Raw genomic sequence first — 25,202 nt, 5'->3', positions numbered from 1 at the left:
TTAGAGTGTTGAATTATGCTTCACCCTCTGGCAGTGCGATGGACAAATCTTGGTTTGTTTCTCCTGATGCCAGGAGAACTGTACCTGCCCCAATGCATATTGCCAACTGTAAAGTTTTGTGGAGGAGGTCTGTGGCTGGTCTGTGGCTGTTTTTCATGGTTCGGGCTAGGCCCCTTAGTTCCAGTGAAGGGAAATCTTAATGCTACAGCATTCTAGACGATTATGTGCTTCCAACTTAGTGGCAATAGTTTGGGGAAGGCCCTTTCCTGTTTCATGACAATGCCCCCATGCACAAAGCAAGGTCCATACAGAAACGGTTTGTCGAGATCGGTGTGGAAGAACTTCACTGGCCTGCACAGAGCCCTGACTTCAATCCCATTTAATACCTTTGGTATGAATTGGAACTCCAACTGCGAGCCAGGCCTAATCGCCCAACATCAGTACCCAACCTGACTAATGCTCTTGTGACTGAATGGAAGCAAGTCCCTGCGGCAGTGTTCCAACTTCTAGTGGAACGCTTTCCCAGAAGAGTGGAGTCTGTTATAAACTCAGCAAAAAAATAAACATCCCTTTTTCAGGACCCTGTCTTTTAAAGATAATTCCTAAACATACAAATAACTTCACAGATCTTCATTGTAAAGGGTTTAAACACTGTTTCCCATGCTTGTTCAATGAAGAAAGGCAAATAAACAATGAATGAACATACACCTGTGGAATGGTTATTAAGACATTAACAGCTTACAGATGGTGGGCAATTAAGGTCACAGTTATGAAAACTTAGGACACTAAAGAGGCCTTTCTACTGACTCTGAAAAACACAAAAGAAAGATGCCCAGGGTCCCTGCTCATCTGTGTGAATGTGCCTTAGGCATGCTGCAAGGAGCCATGAGGACTGCAGATGTGACCAGGGCAGTAAATTGCAATGTCCGTACTGTGAGACGCCTAAGACAGTGCTACAGGGAGACAGGATGGACAGCTGATCGTCCTCGCAATGCCAGACCACGTGTAACAAAACCTGCACAGGATCGGTGAATCCGAACATCACACCTGCGGGACAGGTACCTGACGTAAACAACAACTGGCTGAGAGAGGCTGGACTGAGGGCTTGTATGCCTGTTGTAAGGCAGGTCCTCACCAGACATCACCGGCAACAACGTTGCCTATGGGCACAAACCCACCATCGCTGGACCAGACAGGACTGGCAAAAAGTGCTCTTCACTGACGAGTCAAGTTTTTTTCTCACCAGGGGTGATGGTCGGATTTGCGGTTATCATTGAAGGAATTAGCTTTACACCGAGGCCTGTACTCTGGAGCGGGATCGATTTGGAGCTGGGGTCCGTCGTGGTCTGGGGAGGTGTGTCACAGCATCATCGGACTAAGCTTGTTGTCATTGCAGGCAATCTCAACGCTGTGACTACAGGGAAGACATCCTCCTCCCTCATGTGGTATCCTTCCTGCAGGCTCGTCCTGACACCAGACGAACACCAGACAAACAAATACTTTTAACATCCACAAAAAGTGTCACAGCAAAATCTTATACACTATTTTTTCGCCCAGCTTTTGGAACTTTGGCTTTCCTGGATAAAGCCACTATATTGTGATCACTGCGTCCAATGGGTACGGATACAGCTTCAGAACAAAGTGCTACAGTATTAGTAAACATGTGATCAATACATGTGGATGATCTTATCCTGTTGTGTTTGAAAAACACCCTGGTAGGTTGATTAATAACCTGAACCAGATTACAGACACTAGTTACAGTGAGAAGCTTCCTCGTGAGCAGACATCTTGATGAAAACCAGTCAATATTCAGGTCTCCAAGAAAGTAGACCTCTCTCTGTTTACATCATATACACTATCAAGCATTTCACATACATTACTTAGACACTGACTGTTAGCACTTGATGGCCTATAGCAACACCCCTAAAGAAAAGGCTTACGATGTGCCAAGTGAACCTGCAATCAGAACACTTCAATAACACTTGACATTTTCAGCCCTTTCCTGGGTAGCTTATCAGAGATATACAGTTGAAGTCGGAAGTTTACATACACTTAGGTTGGAGTCAATAAACTTGTCTTTCAACCACTCCATACATTTCTTGTTAACAAATTATAGTTTTATCAAGTCGTTAACGACATCTACTTCGTTAACGACATCTACAAGTCGTTATCGACATCTACATGACACAAGTAATTTTTCCAACAATTGTTTTACAGACAGATTATTTCACTTATAATTCAATGTATCAATATTCCAGTGGGTCAGAAGTTTACATACACAAAGTTTACTGTGCCTTTATACAGCTTGGAAAATTCCAGAAAATTATATCATGGTTTTAGAATTGGAGGTGTACCAGTGGATATATTTCAAGGCCTAACTTTAAACTCAGTGCCTCTTGTCTTGACATCATAGGAAAATCCAAATAAATCAGCCAAGAATAATTTTAGATCTCCACAAGTCTGGTTCATCCTTGGGAGCAATTTCTAAATGCCTTGTTGGTACCACATTCATATGTACAAACAATAGTAAGCAAGTATAAACACCATGGGACCACGCAGCCATCATACTGCTCAGGAAGGAGACGCGTTCTGTCTCCTACAGATGAACGTACTTTGGTGCGAAAAGTGCAAATCAATCCCAGATCAACAGCAAAGGACCTTGTGATGCTGGAGGAAACAGGTACAAAGTGTCTATATCCACAGTAAAACTAGTCCTATATTGACATAACCTGAAAGGCCGCTCAGCAATGAAGAAGCCACTGCTCCAAACCGCCATTAAAAAAAGCCAGATTACTGTTTGCAACTGCACATGGGGACAAAGATCGTACTTTTTGGAGAAATGTCCTCTGGTCTGATGAAACAAAAAAGGGGAAGGCTTGCAAGCCGAAGAACACCATCCCAACCGTGAAGCACGGGGGTGGCAGCATCATATTGTGGAGGTGATTTGCTGCAGGAGGGACTGGTGCACTTCATAAAATAGATGGCATCATGAGGCGGGAAAATTATGTACGTATATTGAGGCAACATCTCAAGACATCAGTCAGGAAGTTAAAGCTTGGTCGCAAATGGGTCTTCCAAATGGACAATGACCCCAAGCATACTTCCAAAGTGGTGTCAAAATGGCTTAAGGACAACAAAGTCAAGGTATTGGAGTGGCCATCACAAAGCCCTGACCTCAATCCCATAGAAAATTTGTGGGCAGAACTGAAAAAGTGTGTGCGATCAAGGAGGTCTTCAAAACTCAGTTACACCAGTCAGGTGGAATGGGCCAAAATTCACCCAACTTATTGTGGGAAGCTTGTGGAAGGCTACCAATTTTCTGGGACCCAAGTTAAATAATTTAAAGGCAATGCTACTGAATACTAATTGAGTGTATGTAAACATCTGACCCACTGGGAATGTGATGAAATAAATAAAAGCTGAAATTAGCCATTCTCTCTACTTTTATTCTGACACTTCACATTCTTAAAATAAAGTGGTGATCCTAACTGACCTAAGACAGGGACTCTTTACTATGATTAAATGTCAGGAATTGTGAAAAACAGAGTTAAATGTATTTGGCTAAGGTGTTTGTAAACTTCCGACTTCAACTGAGAGAAAAATATACTTTTTACATCTAGTAATCCGTTGGTATGTGTGTGCTGCGGTGTTGAAGCTACGAACCCATAGTCTTGGCTCTCTCATCTCTTCCAGGCTTTTGGGAGGGAGCAGGGACAATGAGCTTGTCATAGCAGATGTAAGCAAAGTCCCCACGCGCTCCGGCAGCTTTCATAGCTGGGATGAGTTCTTTCCTCTTCTGGTGCACAGCTTCAGGGTAGTCCTCATTGAGGAAGATATACGTTCCTCTCAAGTTCTTGGCTTTTTCCAGAACAGCTACCTTGTCAGGTCGCCCATTCTTTTTTTAGTTGACTCCACCAGTATTTTGATAAAACACTTTAAGCTATTTTCTTGTTGTAACAATTGCTTGTAGAACTATTTTTGTTTGTTTAAAAGATCCCTCACCTGTGATAGACACCACTGTCCTTAACGGTACTCCCGCCGGATTTGGTACGTAGGTTACACTGTTACTCCTCATAGTTCCAGACAGTTCAGGTCGCAGGGAAGATTGAAAACAACAACAACAAACTGCAGGGATCTAAACAGCCACAGGCCCGGGACAATCCACTGTCCCAGCCACAATGACTAACTGTGTCGCGGGCTGCGTTCAAGCCCTCAAGAAAACCCTGCTAGTCTAGCTGCTACTCCAAACGGTTCCTCAGACCCGGCCATGGTAGGCAGGATCACTGGATAGATGGTAGAGGTCCCAGTAACTGATTACAACCGCATCGCGGGATCCATACTCAAGAGGTAGCTAGCTAGTAACCAATCTTTTTCAATAGACTTTAAAAACTTTCCAAAACAACAAACCGAGCTCTCCCTCGTTCGGTGTGTGGTGGAAATTCAACACCAGGGAAACCTGAAGTCAATATTAAACAAATCACTCTCTATTATCAGTTAACTGGAGAGGTTAGAACAAACTCTGCACATTCAGTACAGGTCAGAAGTTCCTCCAGGGCGGTCCCTTAAGTTATCTTGTATTCTGTTTACACAGACAAGCTATATTTGCTTGATTTACATTCTTCATTATTCATCATTAACATTGGTTCCTGCATGACCAATACCTCACAAGGCTTCTTCTGTCCAAGCTGAGACCTTGAAACTGAGATACCCCTTTTGGTTCCCAGACCAATGTTCTTGGCGTACTGCCAAATTGCCTATACAGTGATTGTGAGGATTCCTCCCATGAGCAATCAATCAGTCACTTGCATGAACCCAGCCAAATTGGTTGTTACAAAAGCAGCATTTATGCTAAACATATGATCTGTGTACAATCTGATACACACAGACATTTTCCCTCACACACTTTCAACAGGAAGTGGACAGCGATGACAGAAGAGGGGAGGCTTTCGCAGGAGAAGGGAAACATACTTTTGGTCATTTAGTTTAGGTAGCTAGCTTTCAATAATGTATGAAAATGACCCGCCTAGCTAAAATACCTGCTAGCTAATGTTAGCTCGCTAGCATTTGAGGGCTGATAACCAAACAACATGACTGACTCTGTTCTCATGAAAGTTTGTGTAGTGCAAAAATAAATGACAAATCCAGCTATGGTGTCATACCTGGCTACTGCAGTGCTGCTTGTCCATGTGCTAGCTAACCTCATCAAACTCAGGCATGCTAACAGGATCAAACCCAGACGTGTTCGCATTCAGCAGTGATCAGCTGGTGGTTGCATACAGTATTAACAGTGTCACCAGCCCAAATCTAATCAGGCCCCAGTTGTGAAACTTGCGCTGGCCCGGGTTTCCTCCGACCCAGCTGGAATTTGACCCTGACTTAAAGTGCCAATGGAAACGGTGTGTGTGTGTGTTCCCAGGTGTCTCTGGGTCTGGCTGCGTCTCCTCTGACTAACCTGGAGGCTGTCCGGCTGTTCTGTCGCTGCGCTGCATTGGGCGTAACCGTTGGTTACCTTTACACCTTGTCCTTCTACGCCACCTGTCTGGTTGCCACAGGTTACCTGGAGACAGGGTACAGACACGGGTGTTTCTGTCGCCGCGTCCCCAAGAAGGGAGCGCTGGACACCAAGCCACGCTGGTACCGCTGTCTCATGTACACACGCTACCAGGACGAGACACACTCACAAACTCACTCACACACACCCAACTCTACACACACACACACACCTAATGCTGCGCACACCTACACACATACAGCGAATCCTGCACACTCACACACTCACACACACACTCCTAACACCACACACACACATGACCATACACCTAACACTACACACGCTCACACACACACTCCCAACACTACACACATACATGCTCACACACACATTCCAAATACACACACCCCAACCACCATCTCTGAACTGCGACCCCAGGACTCACACTTGTTGCTAGGCTGCGTGCAGCGTTGCTATGGAGACTGGATCACCAACACCTATGTGAAGCCTTTCATGGTTCTGCTCTACCTCGTATACATCTCCTTTGGCCTGATGGGCTTCCTACAGGTAACACACGCACACACACACACACACACACACACACACACACATACTACTGACTCTACTAACTACTGACTATGCTGACTACTATCTCTACTGACTCTACTGACTACTAACTACTAACTATGCTGACTACTATCTCTACTGACTCTACTAACTCTACTGACTACTAACTCTAATAACACTGCTGACTGCTAACCCTACTAACTCTGTTAACTCTACTGGCTACTAAATCTACTGACGACTAACTCTACTAACTACTGATTACTAAGAATTATTAATACATTGGACATAAAATGCAATGGCGTGACACTGAGTTCACCTCTCTCTCCTCTCTCTGAGTGACTGCTAACTCTACTGACTACTAACTCTACTACCTCTACTGACTGCTAATTCTACTGACTACTAACTCTACTAACTACTAACTCTACTACCTCTACTGAATGCTAATTCTACTGACTACTAACTCCACTGACTACTAACTCTACTACCTCTACTGACTGCTAATTCTACTGACTACTAACTCTACTAACTACTAACTCTACTACCTCTACTGACTGCTAATTCTACTGACTACTAACTCCACTGACTACTAACTCTACTACCTCTACTGAATGCTAATTTTACTGACTACTAACTCCACTGACTACTAACTCTACTACCTCTACTGAATGCTAATTCTATTGACTACTAACTCTACTAACTCCACTGACTACTAACTCTATAACTCTACTGACTACTAACTCTACTGACTACTAACTCTACTAACTCTACTGACTGCTAATTCTACTGACTACTAACTCCACTGACTACTAACTCTACTACCTCTAATGACTGCTAATTCTACTGACTACTAACTCCACTGACTACTAACTCTACTACCTCTACTCACTGCTAATTCTACTGACTACTAACTCTACTAACTACTACCTCTACTGAATGCTAATTCTACTGACTACTAACTCCACTGACTACTAACTCTACTACCTCTACTGAATGCTAATTTTACTGACTACTAACTCCACTGACTACTAACTCTACTACCTCTACTGACTGCTAATTCTACTGACTACTAACTCTACTAACTACTAACTCTACTAACTCTACTAACTCCACTGACTACTAACTCTTCAACTCTACTGACTACTAACTCTACTGACTACTAACTCTACTACCTCTACTGACTACTAACTCAACTGACAACTAACTCAACTGACTACTAACTCTTCTGATTACTAACTCTACTAACTCTTCTGACTAATAACTCTACTAACTCCACTGACAACTAACTCTACTGACTACTAACCCAATTGACTACTAACTCCACTGACTACTAACTCTACTAACCACTAACTCCACTGACTACTAACTCTGCTGACTACTAACTCTACTAACTATACTAACTATACTAACTACTAACTCTGCTGACTACTAACTCTGCTTACTACTAACTCTACTAACCCTACTGACTACTAACTCTACTAACTATACTGACTACTAACTCTACTAACTCTACTAACTCTACTGACTACTAACTCTGCTGACTACTAACTACTAACTCTATTGACTACTAACTCTGTCTACTAATTCTACTAACTCTAATGACTACTAATTCTACTGACTACTAACTCTAGTAACTACTAACTCTACTAACTATACTGTCGACTAACCCTACTGACTACTAACTCTACTAACTATACTGACTACTAACTCTGCTGACTACTAACTCTACTAACTATACTGACTACTAACTCTACTAACTATACTGACTACTAACTCTGCTGACTACTAACTCTACTGACTACTAACTCCACTGACTACTCATTCTACTAACTATAATGCCTACTTATTCTACTAACTCTACTGACTACTAACTCTACTAACATTAATGATTCTACTAACTCTACTAACGTTAATAATTCTACTAACTCCAGTAACGTTAATAACTCTACTAACTCTACTAACGTTAATAATTCTACTAACTCTACTGACTCTACTAACGTTAATAATTCTACTAACTCTACTAACGTTAATAATTCTACTAACTCTACTAACATTAATGATTCTACTAACTCCAGTAACGTTAATAATTCTACTAACTCTACTGAATACTAACGTTAATGATCTACTAACTCTACTGAATACTAATGTTAATAACTCTACTAACTCTACTGAATACTAACGTTAATAATTCTACTAACTCTACTAACGTTAATAATCTACTAACTCTACTGAATACTAACGTTAATAACTCTACTAACTCTACTGAATACTAATGTTAATAATTCTACTAACTCTACTGAATACTAACGTTAAAAATTCTACTAACTCTACTGACTACTAACGTTAATAATTCTACTAACTCTACTAACATTAATAACTCTACTAACTCTACTGAATACTAACGTTAATAATTATACTAACTCTACTGAATACTAACGTTAATAATTCTACTAACTCTACTAACATGAATAACTCTACTAACTCTACTGAATACTAACGTTAATAATTCTACTAACTCTACTGACTACTAACGTTAATAATTATACTAACTCTACTGAATACTAACGTTAATAATTCTACTAACTCTACTAACGTTAATAATTCTACGAACTCTACTAACGTTAATAATTCTACTAACTCTACTGACTACTAACGTTAATAATTATACTAACTCTACTAAATACTAACGTTAATAATTATACTAACTCTACTATCATTAATAACTCTACTAACTCTACTGAATACTAGCGTTAATAATTCTACTAACTCTACTAACGTTAATAATTCTACTAACTCTACTGAATACTAACGTTAATAACTCGACTAACTCTACTGACGTTAATAATTCTACTAACTCTACTGAATACTAACGTTAATAACTCGACTAACTCTACTGAATACTAACGTTAATAACTCTACTAACTCTACTGAATACTAACGTTAATAACTCGACTAACTACTAACGTTAATAACTCTACTAACTCTACTGACTGCTAATTCTACTGACTACTAACTCCACTGACTACTAACTCTACTACCTCTAATGACTGCTAATTCTACTGACTACTAACTCCACTGACTACTAACTCTACTACCTCTACTCACTGCTAATTCTACTGACTACTAACTCTACTAACTACTACCTCTACTGAATGCTAATTCTACTGACTACTAACTCCACTGACTACTAACTCTACTACCTCTACTGAATGCTAATTTTACTGACTACTAACTCCACTGACTACTAACTCTACTACCCTTGGGTCAGAAGTGGGCGTAACCACCTTTAGGTCAATTCTCTGGGCGTTTTATTCCAATCCAATTTTAGACAACTAACTTAACATTTCATCTTCCCCAAAACATTCTCTTTGATTTGGATATTTTCCATACGACGTACAATGTATAAACATCAAGCATATACTAGGAAAACTCTTCACGTTACAATGTTTTCGTAATAGCGTCATCTATTAACCTTTAATAACAAAACAAAAATGATGTACATTTTCATATTCCATCTATCGTCATGACCACAATTGTGGCTGACGGAAACCATTGTTCCAAAGTCCCTTTATTTCATGTTTAATGTTCTGAGGCTGGTTCTCCATAGTAGCAGGACAAAGGAATTTGTCTGTGGCCTGAGATTTGCCATGGGTGTGAGGGGTCATAAAACCCCCCACATCTTCAGACCTCTAGATCTCTCCTCCTCTGTTGGGGTTGAGAGATAATCTGTAGGGTTGTGGTCTCCTGTAACCTGACCTGACCAGGACAGTCATTACATCTACTAACTCTACTGACTACTAACTCTACTAACTCTATTGACTACTAATGTTAATAATTCTACTAACTCTACTAACTTTACTGACTACTAACTCCACTGACTACTAATTCTACTAACTCTAATGACTACTAATTCTACTAACTCTACGGACTACTAACTCTACTAACTCTACTAACTTTACTGACTACTAACATGAATAATTCTACTAACTCTACTAACTCGACTGACTACTAACATTAATAATTCTACTAACTCTACTGACTACTAACGTTAATAATCTACTAACTCTACTAACTCTACCTACTACTAACATTAATAATCTACTAACTCTACTGACTACTAACATTAATAATTCTACTAACTCTACTGACTACTAACATTAATAATTCTACTAACTCTACTGACTACTAACGTTAATAATCTACTAACTCTACTAACTCTACCTACTACTAACATTAATAATCTACTAACTCTACTGACTACTAACATTAATAATTCTACTAACTCTACTGACTACTAACATTAATAACTCTACTGACTCTACTGACTACTAACGTTAATAATTCTACTAACTTCACTGACTACTAATTGTACTACTAACGTTAATAATTCTACTAACTCTACTGACTACTAACTGCACTGACTACTAATTCTACTAACTCTACTGACTACTAATTCTACTAACTCTACTGACTACTAATTCTACTAACTGTACTGACTACTAATTCTACTAACTCTACTGACTACTAATTCTACTAACTCTACTGACTACTAATTCTACTAACTCTACTGACTACTAATTCTACTAACTGTACTGACTACTAATTCTACTAACTCTACTGACTACTAATTATACTAATTCCACTGACTACTAACGTTAATAATTCTACTAACTCTACTAACTCTACTGACTACTAACTGCGCTGACTACTAATTATACTAATTCCACTGACTACTAACGTTAATATTTCTAACTCTAAGCCCTAACCGTTATTAAGAATATATCTAATATATAATAACATGTGTGTTGCAGGTGAGCCAGGGCTCGGAGCCCAGTTCTCTGGTTGCTATGGATACAGGGACGTTGTTGTATGCTCGCGCCCAGCAGCGCTACTTCTCCTCCTACTCTCCTGTGATTGGCTTCTATGTCTATGAGAGCGCCCCCTATTGGAACACCTCGGTACAGCGAGACCTGCTGGAGTACGCTAAAGGTACTGACCTCCAACCATAACTCTAACCCTGCCGGAGTAGCTAAAGGCACTGACCTCTAACCTTTAACCCTAACCCAGGGTTTTCAAAACTTGGTCCTGGGGACCCCAAGGGGTGCATGTTTTGTTTTTTTGCCCTAGCACTACACATCTGATTCAAATGATCAACTCATCATCTAGCTTTCATTATTTGAATCAGCTGTGTAGCGCTAGAGCAAAAAACAAAACCTGTATCCAGGGGGGCCCCAGGACCGAGTTTGCAAAACACTCCCCTAACCCTAACCCTGCTTGAGTATGCGAAAGGTGTACTGACCTCTGACCCCTAACCCTGATGGAGAACCTTAAAAGTACTAACCCTAAAGGCCATGATCCACTGGCAATTTGTTGAGGCAACTCAGGGGTATCCAATTTCCTTTGACCATGCATGAGATGTCACTACAACTTGGTTGGAGCCCACCTGTGGCCAATTCAACTATTTGGACATGATTTAGAAAGAAACACATCTGTCTGTATAAGGTCCCACAGTTGGCAGTGCAGTAACTATACCATGAAGTCCAAGGAACTGTCCGTAGATCTCTGAGATTGAATGGTGATGCGGCGTATATTTGGGGAAGGGTATAAAACTATTCCTACAGTGTTGAAAGTTTCCAAGAGCACAGGGGTCTCCATCATTGGGAAACTACCCAGACTCTGCCTTGAGCTGGACGTCCGACCAAACTTGGCAAGAGGGGAGGTTACCAAGCACCCAATGACCACACTGACCAGAGCTTATTGGCTGAGATGGAAGAACCTGCCAGAAGGACAACAGTCTCTACAGCACTTCACCAATCAGGCCTTTATGGTAGAGTGGCCAGACGGAACTATTTAGCCTGATTGTTGGAATGCTCCAACTGATTGATGGGAGTGCTCCATTTCCACAGAGGAACTCTAGAGCTCTGTCTTGGTCGCCACTGTGATTTTGGGGGCCAACAAATGCTGCAGGCGTTTTTTGGTACCCTTCCCCAGATCTGTGCCTCGACACAATCCTGTCTCGGAGCTCTACGGACAATTCCTTCGACGTCATGGCTTTGTTTTTTCTCTGACATGCAATGTCAACTGTGGGACCTTATATAGACAGGTGTGTGCCCCTCCAAATCATGTCCAATCATTTGAATTTACCACAGGTGAACTCCAATCAAGTTGTAGAAACATCTCAAGAATCATCAATGGAAACAGGATGCATCTGAGCTCAATTTACAGTCTCGTAGCAAAGTCAGTATTACTGACTAAGGTTTTTCTATTTTTTTTTTTTAATACATTTGCTGGAATTTTTAAAACCCTTTTTTCACTTTGTCATTATGAGTTATTGTGTGTAGATTGAAGAGGAATTTATTGGATTTGATCAATTTTAAAATAATTATGTAATGTAACAAAATGTGGAAAAAGTCAAAAGGTCTGAAAACTTTCCAAATGCCTGTATGTGGTTGCTTCAAGTTGTATGTTTAAAGTATTTCATGTATTGCCTTGGTATTGCCCTCCAATTCCAATATTAGTCTGTTATAGTTTGTTAAAAAGTTTACAGAAACCAAATAACAAAATACAGACCTATCCTATCCTGTTAACTTCTGTGATCGAAAAAACCTTGGTTTCATGCATGTCAACATCAGAAGCCTCCTCCCTAAGTTTGTTTTACTCACTGCTTTAGCACACTCTGCTAACCCTGATGTCCTTGCCGTGTCTGAATCCTAGCTTAGGTAAGCCACCAACAATTCTGAGATTTCCATACCCAGCTACAACATTTTCCATCAAGATAGAACTGCCAAAGGAGGAGGAGTTGCAATCTACTGCAGAGAGAGCCTGCAAAGTTCTGTCATACTTTCCAGGTCTATACCCAAACAGTTTGAACTTCTAATTTTAAAAATGTACCTCTCCAGAAATAAGTCTCTCACTGTTGCCTCCTGCTATCGACCCCCCTCCGCTCCCAGCTGTGCCCTGGACACAATTTGTGAATTGATCGCCCCCCATCTAGCTTCAGAGTTCATTGTGTTAGGGATATGGGATATGCTTAACACCACGGCAGTCCTACAATCTAAGCTAGATGCCCTCAATCTCACACAAATCATCAAGGAACCCACCAGGTACAACTCTAAATCCGTAAACATGGGCACCCTCATAGACATTATCCTGACCAACTTGCCCTCCAAATACACCTCTGCTGTTTTCAATCAGGATCTCAGCGATCACTGCCTCATTGCCTGTATCCGCTATGGGTCTGCGGTCAAACGACCACCCCTCATCACCGTCAAACGCTCCCTAAAACACTTATGCGAGCAGGCCTTTCTAATCAACCTGGCCCAGGTACCCTGGAAGGATATTGACCTCATCCCGTCAGTCGAGGATGCCTGGTCATTCTTTAAAAGTAATTTCCTCACCATCTTAGATAAGCATGCCCCGTTCAAAAAATGCAGAACTAAGAACAGATATAGCCCTTGGTTCACTCCAGATCTGACTGCCCTTGACCAGCACAAAAACATCCTGTGGCGGACTGCAATAGCATTGAATAGTCCCCACAATATGCAACTGTTCAGGGAAGTCAGGAACCAATACACGCAGTCAGTCAGGAAAGCAAAGGCTAGCATTTTCAAGCAGAACTTCGCATCCTGTTTTGGGACACTGTAAAGTCCATGTAGATGTTGCTCTTGCTGCGGTCGATTCCCTGATCCACCTCTACGCAGACGACACCATTCTGTGTACTTCTGGCCCTTCCTTGGACACTGTGCTAACTAACCTCCAAACGAGCTTCAATGCCATACAACAGTCCTTCCGTGGCCTCTAACTGCTCTTAAACGCTAGTAAGACCAAATGCATGCTTTTCAACCGTTCGCTGCCAGCACCCGCTCGCCCGACTTGCATCACCACCCTGGACGGTTCCGACCTAGAATATGTGGACAACTATAAATACCTAGGTGTCTGGCTAGACTGTAAACTCTCCTTCCAGACTCATATTATACATCTCCAATCCAAAATTAAATCTAAAATCGGCTTTCTAATTCGCAACAAAGCTTCCTTCACTCACTCCGCCAAACTTACCCTAGTAAAACTGACTATCCTACCGATTCTCGACTTCAGTGATGTCATCTACAAAATAGCTTCCAACACTCTACTCAGCAAACTGGAGTCAGTCTATCACAGTGCCATCCGTTTTGTTACCAAATCATCTTATACCACCCACCACTGAGACCTGTATGCTCTAGTCGGCTGGCCCTCGCTACAAATTTGTCACCAGACCCACTGGCTCCAGGTCATCTATAAGTCTATGCTAGGTAAAGCTCTGCTCAGTTCATCTATGCTAGGTAAAGCTCCGCTTATCTCAGTTCACTGGTCACGATAACAACACCCACCCGTAGCACACGTTCGAGCAGGAATATCTCACGGATCATTCCCAAAGCCAACACCTCATTTGGCCACCTTCCAGTTCTCTGCATACTGTTTATATTTTATTTACTTTTCTGCTCTTTTGCACAACAGTATCTCTACTTGCACATCATCATCTGCTCATTTGTCACTCCAGTGTTAATCTGCTAAATTGTCATTATTAGCTCCTATGGCCTATTTAATGCTTACCTCCTCATGCCTTTTGCACACACTGTATATATACTTTCTTTTTTCTACAGTGTCATTGACTTGTTTATTGTGTTATTGGCTTGTTTATTGTTTACTCCATGTGTAACTCTGGGTTGTTGTCTGTGCCACACTGCTTTGCTTTATCTTGGCCAGGTCGCAGTTGCAAATGAGAACTTGTTCTCAACTAGACTACCTGGTTAAATAAAGGTGTTCTCAACTAGCCTACCTGGTTAAATAAAGGTGTTCTCAACTAGCCTACCTGGTTAAATAAAGGTGTTCTCAACTAGCCTACCTGGTTAAATAAAGGTGTTCTCAACTAGCCTACCTGGTTAAATAAAGGTGTTCTCAACTAGCCTACCTGGTTAAATAAAGGTGTTCTCAACTGGCCTACCTGGTTAAATAAAGGTGTTCTCAACTGGCCTACCTGGTTAAATAAAGGTGTTCTCAACTGGCCTACCTGGTTAAATAAAGGTGTTCTCAACTGGCCTACCTGGTTAAATAAAGGTGTTCTCAACTAGCCTACCTGGTTAAATAAAGGTGTTCTCAACTAGCCTACCTGGTTAAATAAAGGTGTTCTCAACTAGCCTACCTGGTTAAATAAAGGTGTTCTCAACTAGCCTACCTGGTTAAATAAAGGTGTTCTCAACTAGCCTGCCTGGTTAAATAAAGGTGTTCTCAACTAGCCTACCTGGTTAAATAAAGGTGTTCTCAACTGGCCTACCTGGTTAAATAAAGGTGTTCTCAACTGGCCTACCTGGTTAAATAAAGGTGTTCTCAACTAGCCTACCTGGTTAAATAAAGGTGTTCTCAACTAGCCTACCTGGTTAAATAAAGGTGTTCTCAACTAGCCTACCTGGTTAAATAAAGGTGTTCTCAACTAGCCTGCCTGGTTAAATAAAGGTGTTCTCAACTAGCCTACCTGGTTAAATAAAGGTGTTCTCAACTGGCCTACCTGGTTAAATAAAGGTGTTCTCAACTGGCCTACCTGGTTAAATAAAGGTGTTCTCAACTAGCCTACCTGGTTAAATAAAGGTGTTCTCAACTAGCCTACCTGGTTAAATAAAGGTGTTCTCAACTAGCCTACCTGGTTAAATAAAGGTGTTCTCAACTAGCCTACCTGGTTAAATAAAGGTGTTCTCAACTAGACTACCTGGTTAAATAAAGGTGTTCTCAACTAGCCTACCTGGTTAAATAAAGGTGTTCTCAACTAGCCTACCTGGTTAAATAAAGGTGTTCTCAACTAGCCTACCTGGTTAAATAAAGGTGTTCTCAACTAGCCTACCTGGTTAAATAAAGGTGAAATAAAACATTTAAAAAGGTTAAAAATCAAATTTTTGCTAAATCTGTTAACTTGAAGGTTTTTGCAGTCCACATTGTTCTAAGTTAATGCATTGCTTCATTGTTGAAATATATATACACTATATTGTCAATAAACAAGATTAAATTCACAACAAAGAGAGTGAAAAAGTCTCATCAAAAGCCTAAACAACATTAATCAACATCTTGTTTTAAACAGGCTGTCTAAACACACTCACAGTGTATAATATTAAAACCATACAGTCTATGAAGGGTTTTACACAAATCCAAACGTTTCACAGTAGCTGGACAAAGATCCAATATAAAGAGAGAGCGAGAATGTCCACTAAGTGTTTTACTACTCCCTATTAGGCCTGTTTTATGAACCTAATCAGAACCATCTATCAGATCAGATTCACACATCTCCATACGTTGCATTGCAAACCCTCCACGGACGTTGTCACCGTAAAACCAGGAAGGTGAATCATTCTAATGAGTTTGGTTGTAATAAAATGGAACAAAAAGCAAGCAATCTGTTTTCATTAACCAGCAGCGATATACCCAAGACGACTCGGAGCTGATACAGACATACCCAAGCCGACTCAGAGCTGATACAGACATACCCAAGACGACTCGGAGCTGATACAGACATACCCAAGACGACTCGGAGCTGATACAGACATACCCAAGACGACTCGGAGCTGATACAGACATACCCAAGACGACTCAGAGCTGATACAGACATACCCAAGACGACTCCGAGCTGATACAGACATACCCAAGACGACTCGGAGCTGATACAGACATACCCAAGACGACTCGGAGCTGATACAGACATACCCAAGACGACTCGGAGCTGATACAGACATACCCAAGACGACTCGGAGCTGATACAGACATACCCAAGACGACTCAGAGCTGATACAGACATACCCAAGATGACTCAGAGCTGATACAGACATACCCAAGACGACTCAGAGCTGATACAGACATACCCAAGACGACTCAGAGCTGATACAGACATACCCAAGACGACTCGGAGCTGATACAGACATACCCAAGACGACTCGGAGCTGATACAGACATACCCAAGACGACTCGGAGCTGATACAGACATACCCAAGACGACTCAGAGCTGATACAGACATACCCAAGATGACTCAGAGCTGATACAGACATACCCAAGACGACTCAGAGCTGATACAGACATACCCAAGACGACTCAGAGCTGATACAGACATACCCAAGATGACTCAGAGCTGATACAGACATACCCAAGACGACTCAGAGCTGATACAGGCATACCCAAGAAGACTCAGAGCTGATACAGGCATACCCAAGACGGCTCAGAGCTGATACAGACAAACCCAAGACGACTCAGAGCTGATACAGACATACCCAAGACGACTCAGCGCTGATACAGACATACCCAAGACGACTCAGACCTGATACAGACATACCCAAGACAACTCAGAGCTGATACAGACATAACCAAGATGACTCAAAGCTGATACAGGCATACCCAAGAAGACTCACAGCTGATACAGGCATACCCAAGAAGACTCACAGCTGATACAGACATACCCAAGACGACTCAAAGCTGATACAGGCATACCCAAGAAGACTCACAGCTGATACAGGCATACCCAAGAACGATTCAGAGCTTATACAGACATACCCCAGACGACTCAGAGCTGTAATCACCACCAAAGGTGCTTATCGAAAGTATTGTATCAGGGGTGTGAATACTTAGATAAATTCGATTTCGGTATTTAATCTATTTTGTATTTAGCCTTTTTCGCACATCATGTCAAAATCATCCAATAATATCTACAATGGACTGTGAAGCTCAACAAAGTCACTTATAGATGTTTTGTACATGGTATGGGAAAAATGCTGATATTGGTCCCATGACTTGAATGGGAGTTGTGCCACAAATGCTAAAATGTTAGCATGTGGAAACCGTGCCAGGAAAACTAAACCAAAGCAGGATTGTTGTCATACCTTCCATAGACTGCTTACAGGGTAAGTAAATCAGTATGTCATTTTGTAATTTGGGTGAAATATCCATTTAATATGGGCTTCGATTAGCAGGCTGATCGATTAGCATGGGCACTACAGTGTATGTTTCTGGCAGTTAAATATGACAAACTGAACACAATATGTATATACTAACATATTGTGATCAAATATGGTAGTGAGGTAACATATGAGACATTAATGACCAACATTTCACTCCAAAACCAGAGATGATTTTAGGTTTTAGGTATTTTCTCTCGCTTCATCTAAAAAATGGCCACCATGTTTTCCTAAATATTTTAAAACGGCAGACTGATCACAGGACCGAGATCTCAGCTCTGATTGGAGGAACATAAAAAATTACCCACTATGTGGCGCTGCCAATCAAAACTCCCCAGATTATTATTTTAAATGTTTGTCTTCCAAAATTGCCAATGTATCACCATGGCATTAACCCGATTCCCTCAAAGCTAATGGTCTTCTTTAAATCTCTTTTAAACCCTATTCCCTCTTTTAAACACATTTTCAGGAACTTGCTTTTGATTGATTGTTTTGATTGATTGTCAAGTGATTTAAAGTAATCAAATAAATCAACAATCAAATCAAATACCTTTTTATTTGTCACTTGCCGAATGCAACAGTAGACCTTACCGTGAAATGTTACTTACGATCCCTTAACCAACAATGCGGAGTTTTAAAAAAATAAGCTAAAGGGTAAATAGTAACCCAATAAAATAACAATAACGTGGCTATATACAAGGGGTACCGGTACCGAGTCATTGTGCAGAGGTACTAGGTAGCAGCAGTGTGTGTGAAGAAATCCTCCGACACCACCTGGTATAGAGGTCCTGGATGGCAGGGAGTTTGGTCCCAGTGATGTACTGGACTGTACACACCACCACCTGGTATAGAGGTCCTGGATGGCAGGGAGTTTGGTCCCAGTGATGTACTGGACTGTACACACCACCACCTGGTATAGAGGTCCTGGATGGCAGGGAGTTTGGTCCCAGTGATGTACTGGACTGTACACACTATCCTCTGTAGCTCTTTGCGGTTAGATGCCGAGCAGTTGCCATACCAAGCAGTGATGCAACCAGTCAGGATGCTCTCGATGGTGCAGCTGTAGAACTAGTATTATATTGTATGAAAAGTGCTGTATAAATATTACTATTGGTACATGAATATAATTGTTATTATTGTTGAAGGGTTCCAACGAATCAGCTGGCTGGAAAGCTACCTGGATTACCTGACAGAACGGAACCTCTCCACTACCAGCCAATCACGTGAAAGCTTTACGCGGATGCTCCGCCTCTCCTTCCTTCGCCAGCCGCAATTCGCTCATTTTGCCGATGACATCATCTTCGCTGAGCGCGATGAAGGGGAGGAGCCAGAGATGGCAGCGTCACGTGTCTTCCTGGTTGCCAAGACAACAGAGAACAAGAGGGAGGAGATGTCCGTCCTATTGGACACACTGAGACGTCTGTCTCTGACATCACGCGTCCGCTTTCTCATCTTCAACCCCTCCTTCGTCTACCTGGACAGGTGGGACAGGAGTGTGTGTGTGTGTGTGTGTGTGTGTGAGAGAAGAGAGGAGAGTCTCAACTGATCTTTCTGTCTCCTCCTCTTTCCCTCCCCCTCTGTACCTGTCTTTCTCTCTCGCCTCCTCTCTCCCTCCCCTACCTGTCTCTCTATCTCTCTCTCTCCTCCTCTTTCACTCCCCCCTCTACCTGTCTTTTTGTCTCTCTCCTTCTCTTTCCTTTCTGCCCCTCTCTTCCTCTCTCTCCTCTCCTTTCCCTCTCCCCCTCTACCTCTCTCTTCTTTCCCTCTCCCCTTCTACCTCTCTCCTCTTTCCCTCTCCCATTCTACCTCTCTCCTCTTTCCCTCTCCCTCTCTCCTCTTTCCCTCTCCCTCTCTCTTCTTTCCCTCTCCCCTCTACCTCTTTCCCTCTCACCCCCTCTCTCTCCTTTGTATCTTCCTCTCTCCATCTCTCTGTTTCTCTCTTTCTCTCCCCCTCTCTCTAGGTATGCTACAGCGGTGAGCTCTCCTCTGCGCCACTCCCTGATGGCGGTGTTGTTCCTGCTGGGTCTGTCGTCTCTAGCGGTGGTGGAGCCCCTAGTGGCAGTGTGGCTCAGTCTAACCCTCCTCTCTGTCCAGTTTGGTGTTCTGGGCTTCATGACTCTGTGGGGCGTGGAGCTCGACTGCGTGTCTGTGTTATGTCTGATTTCAGCACTGGGTCACTCTGCAGACTGCTGTGGTCCTCTACTGGCCACCTTCTCCTCTGGCCGGGGGGACAGCCGGACCGTGTGGGTCAGACTGGCGTTGGAGAGACATGGCGTCCCATCTCTACAGACGTTGATCTGCTACACTGCAGCGCTGCTCCCTCTGGCCGCCGTCCGCTCCAACCTTACACGCTCGCTGTTCCGTTGCCTAGTGCTGACGGCATTCTGTTCAGCGCTCCATGCCTTGGCCTTCCTGCCCACGCTGCTCACCTTCCTGCCACCCGCCAAGAAGACAGGAAGTAGACAGGGAGACAGAGGGGAAGGGGAGGGGCTTAGAGAGGAAGTGGAGTGTGTGGAGATGGTTGACAGCACCAGGGTGGTCGACCAGATCACCACCGTCTGACCAACAGGATGTGATGTCACAGATTTTGATGGGGTCGCTGAGGATATGTTACCATGGCTACTAGCCTCTGTTGGCTGATGCCTCACGTGTTGTGGCCAATCAGAGCAAGGAATCAACATGTTGCGTTTTCACATAGAGAGAGAGAGGAAGAAACTGAGGGAGAGAGAGTGAAAGAGAGGGTGAGAAAGTCAGATGAGAGAGATGGGGTGAGAGAAAGAAAGTGAGAGGTAGAGAGGAAGAGCGAGAGAAGGTGAGAAAGTCAGATGAGAGATAGATAGGGAGAGAGAAAGAAAGTGAGAGGGAGAAAAAGTCAAAGGGAGAGGTAGAGAGAAAGAGAGTGAGAGACAGAGTGAAACAGAGAGGGTGGAGTAAGATAGAAGAAAAATGGAGAGGTGCTTTGTTTCCATGGTTACTCTCTCCTTGCCTCTTGTTGCAGTGTCATACAGTTATCAGGACATGCCCCCCCCCCCATTTTTTGCAGTCTGTATCTACTGCAGACTGGATCTACTGCAGTCTGGATCTACTGCAGACTGGATCTACTGCAGACTGGATCTACTGCAGTCTGTATGTACTGCAGACTGGACCTACTGCAGTCTGGATCTACTGCAGTCTGGAACTACTGAAGACTGGATCTACTGAACACTGGATCTACTGAACACTGGATCTACTGCAGACTGGATCTACTGAAAACTGGATCTACTGCAGTCTGGATCTACTGAACACTGGATCTACTGCACACGGGATCTATTTCAGACTGGATCTACTGCACACTGGATCTACTATGGTCTGGATCTACTGCACACTGGATCTACTACAGTCTGGATCTACTGCACACTGGATCTACTGAACACGGGGTCTACTGCAGACTGGCTCTACTACAGTCTGGATCTACTGCACACTGGATCTACTGAACACTTGATCTACTGCACACTGGATATACTGCACACTGGATCTACTACAGTCTGGATCTACTGAACACTGGATCTACTACAGTCTGGATCTACTGCACACTGGATCTACTACAGTCTGGATCTACTGAACACAGGGTCTACTGCAGACTGGCTATACTGCAGACTGGGTCTACTGCAGTCTGGATCTACTGAACACTGGGTCTACTGCAGTCTGGATCTACTGCAGACTGGATCTACTGCAGACTGGGTCTACTGCAGACTGGATCTACTGAACACGGGGTCTACTGCAGACTGGATCTACTGAACACGGGGTCTACTGCAGACTGGATCTACTGCAGACTGGGTCTACTGAACACTGGATCTGCTGCAGACTGGATCTACTACAGACTGGATCTACTGAACACTGGATCTACTGCGGACTTGATCTACTGCAGACTGGATCTACTGAACACTGGGTCTACTGCAGACTGGATCTACTGCAGACTGGATCTACTGAACACTGGATCTGCTGCAGACTGGATCTACTGCAGACTGGATCTACTGAACACTGGGTCTACTGCAGACTGGATCTACTGCAGACTGGATCTGCTGCAGACTGGATCTGCTGCAGACTGGATCTACTGCAGACTGGATCTACTCAGACTGGATCTGCTGCAGACTGGATCTACTGCAGACTGGATCTACTCAGACTGGATCTACTGCAGACTGGATCTACTATGGTCTCACAGAGACTTTGACATCAGTAAGAGTTTCCTGTATCAATGGAGGAAAGGTTTTAGGGATGTCAGAAACCCTTCATGAACTATTGTCCAATCAGAGACTTCTAACCCTGTATGAGAGGGATGTCAGTCAGTTGTCATAGTAACTAATGACCTGTGGAACACTGTGTATGTTACATTTACCTGTGAATCATCTGTTTATTCCAAACTCCAAAAAATACCGTATCACAGGTAATAGAGGACCAGTGATACCGTATAGAGCTCCAGAGTGGAGGTGTCATAATACACATATAACCTGGTGGTCCAACAGGGAAATGGTTCAAATAGTTTTTCCACTATTCATTTTTCTCATATGGGATTTAGAAACACTTATAATGAGGGCTATGTTTCATGTAGGCTTGCCCTGGCATGACGTTTTGATAACCATGTAAAGACTAGGTGACTTTACAATATATCCGGCTCTATTTACTCTCAGATTCTAATCAAATGCTAATTAGCATCAAAGATGCATGTCATCTCTAGCTGACACATTTGCTAACGGGTATTGTGTCAATTTAAAACTTATACAAGACAGTTGTCCATTTAAAGAAATGTTGCCTATGTATTCATTACTAAACATTAGATAGATAATCCAGAGATTCTGACCTTTGCCTCAATTCGGCAGTCTTATCCAGATCATCATGGCATTTGTAGTTCTTTATGATAGCCACATTAGCGGCATTTAAAAAAAAATTGGGGGGTAAATATATTGATCACCTTGTCACCTTGTCCTAGAGAGATCGGTTATCAAAAGGTTACACCAGGGTAGGCCTACACGAAACACAGCCCTTACTTTAGGTGTTTCTAAAATCCCCTATGGGAAATATGATTGGTGGAAAAACAATTAGAACCATTTCTCTGTTTGACTTCTAGGTTTTATTGGAGTTATGACTTATACTGTGGTACTCTATAATTAAGCAGTAAGTCATGAGGGGATGTGGTATATGGCAAATATACCACGGCTAAGGGCTGTTCTTATGCACGACGCATTGCGGAGGCATAGACACAGCCCTTAGCCGTGGTATATTTTCCATATACCATAAACCCCGAGCTGCCTTATTGCTATTATAAACTGGCTACCAACATAATTAGAGCAGTAAAAATAAATGTTTTGTCATACCTGTGGTATACGGTCTGATATACCACGGCTGTCAGCCAATCAGCATTCAGGGCTCGAACCACCCAGTTTATAACAGGTAATGGAGAACCAGTGATACCATATTACAGGTAATAGAGGACCAGTGCTACCGTATTACAGGTAATAGAGGAGCCATCATACCGTATTACAGGTAATAGAGGACCAGTGATACCGTATTACAGGTAATAGAGGACCAGTGATACCGTATTACAGGTAATAGAGGAGCAGTGATACTGTATTACAGGTAATAGAGGAGCAGTGATACTGTATTACAGGTAATAGAGGAGCAGTGATATACGGCATGTATTACATGTAATAGAGGAGCAGTGATATACAGCATGTATTACAGGTAATAGAGGAGCAGTGATATACGGCATGTATTACAGGTAATAGAGGAGCAGTGATGCAGTATTACAGGTAATAGAGGAGCAGTGATGTACGGCATGTATTACAGGTAATAGAGGAGCAGTGATATACGGCATGTATTACAGGTAATAGAGGAGCAGTGATGTACGGCATGTATTACAGGTAATAGAGGAGCAGTGATATACGGCATGTATTACAGGTAATAGAGGAGCAGTGATATACGGCATGTATTACAGGTAATAGAGGAGCAGTGATGCAGTATTACAGGTAATAGAGGAGCAGTGATATACGGCATGTATTACAGGTAATAGAGGAGCAGTGATATACGGCATGTATTACAGGTAATAGAGGAGCAGTGATACCGTATTACAGGTAATAGAGGAGCAGTGCTACCGTATTACAGGTAATAGAGGAGCAGTGATACCATATTACAGGTAATAGAGGACCAGTGATACTGTATTACAGGTAATATTTTATTTTTATTTTTTTTATTTCACCTTTATTTAACCAGGTAGGCTAGTTGAGAACACCTTTATTTAACCAGGTAGGCTAGTTGAGAACAAGTTCTCATTTGCAACTGCGACCTGGCCAAGATAAAGCATAGCAGTGTGAGCATACAACAAAGAGTTACACATGGAGTAAACAATTAACAAGTCAATAACACAGTAGAAAACGAAGGGGGGGTCTATATACAATGTGTGCAAAAGGCATGAGGAGGTAGGCAAATAATTACAATTTTGCAGATTAACACTGGAGTGATAAAAGATCAGATGGTCATGTACAGGTAGAGATATTGGTGTGCAGAAGAGCAGAAAAGTAAATAAATAAAAACAGTACGGGGATGAGGTAGGTGAAAAGGGTGGGCTATTTACCAATAGACTATGTACAGCTGCAGCGATCGGTTAGCTGCTCAGATAGCTGATGTTTGAAGTTGGTGAAGGAGATGAAAGTCTCCAACTTCAGCGATTTTTGCAATTCGTTCCAGTCACAGGCAGCAGAGTACTGGAACGAAAGGCGGCCAAATGAGGTGTTGGCTTTAGGGATGATCAGTGAGATACACCTGCTGGAGCGCGTGCTACGGATGGGTGTTGCCATCGTGACCAGTGAGCTGAGATAAGGCGGAGCTTTACCTAGCATAGACTTGTAGATGACCTGGAGCCAGTGGGTCTGGCGACGAATATGTAGCGAGGGCCAGCCGACTAGAGCATACAAGTCGCAGTGGTGGGTAGTATAAGGTGCTTTAGTGACAAAACGGATGGCACTGTGATAGACTGCATCCAGTTTGCTGAGTAGAGTGTTGGAAGCCATTTTGTAGATGACATCGCCGAAGTCGAGGATCGGTAGGATAGTCAGTTTTACTAGGGTAAGCTTGGCGGCTTGAGTGAAGGAGGCTTTGTTGCGGAATAGAAAGCCGACTCTTGATTTGATTTTCGATTGGAGATGTTTGA

General features: G+C 42.5%; 1 protein-coding gene across 1 annotated transcript in view; it reads left to right on the top strand.

Moving 5' to 3' along the window:
- The window catches only part of ptchd1 (patched domain containing 1), an 89,484-nt gene extending 68,680 nt beyond the window's left edge, over positions 1 to 20,804 (top strand). The window contains exons 9-13 of the mRNA XM_031836482.1: positions 5,417 to 5,726; positions 5,919 to 6,058; positions 10,867 to 11,044; positions 19,165 to 19,501; positions 19,981 to 20,804. Of these exons, the coding sequence (XP_031692342.1) occupies positions 5,417 to 5,726; positions 5,919 to 6,058; positions 10,867 to 11,044; positions 19,165 to 19,501; positions 19,981 to 20,581 (1,566 nt within the window). The 3' untranslated portion in view covers positions 20,582 to 20,804. The remainder of the gene's footprint in view (positions 1 to 5,416; positions 5,727 to 5,918; positions 6,059 to 10,866; positions 11,045 to 19,164; positions 19,502 to 19,980) is intronic.
- Positions 20,805 to 25,202: the final 4,398 nt, after the last annotated feature.

The sequence above is a fragment of the Oncorhynchus kisutch genome, linkage group LG11 (assembly GCF_002021735.2).
Source record: "Oncorhynchus kisutch isolate 150728-3 linkage group LG11, Okis_V2, whole genome shotgun sequence".
Classification (NCBI taxonomy): Eukaryota; Metazoa; Chordata; class Actinopteri; order Salmoniformes; family Salmonidae; genus Oncorhynchus; species Oncorhynchus kisutch.
The sequence above is the reverse complement of the archived record's forward strand: the minus strand, read 5'-3'. Positions and strand labels throughout refer to the sequence as shown.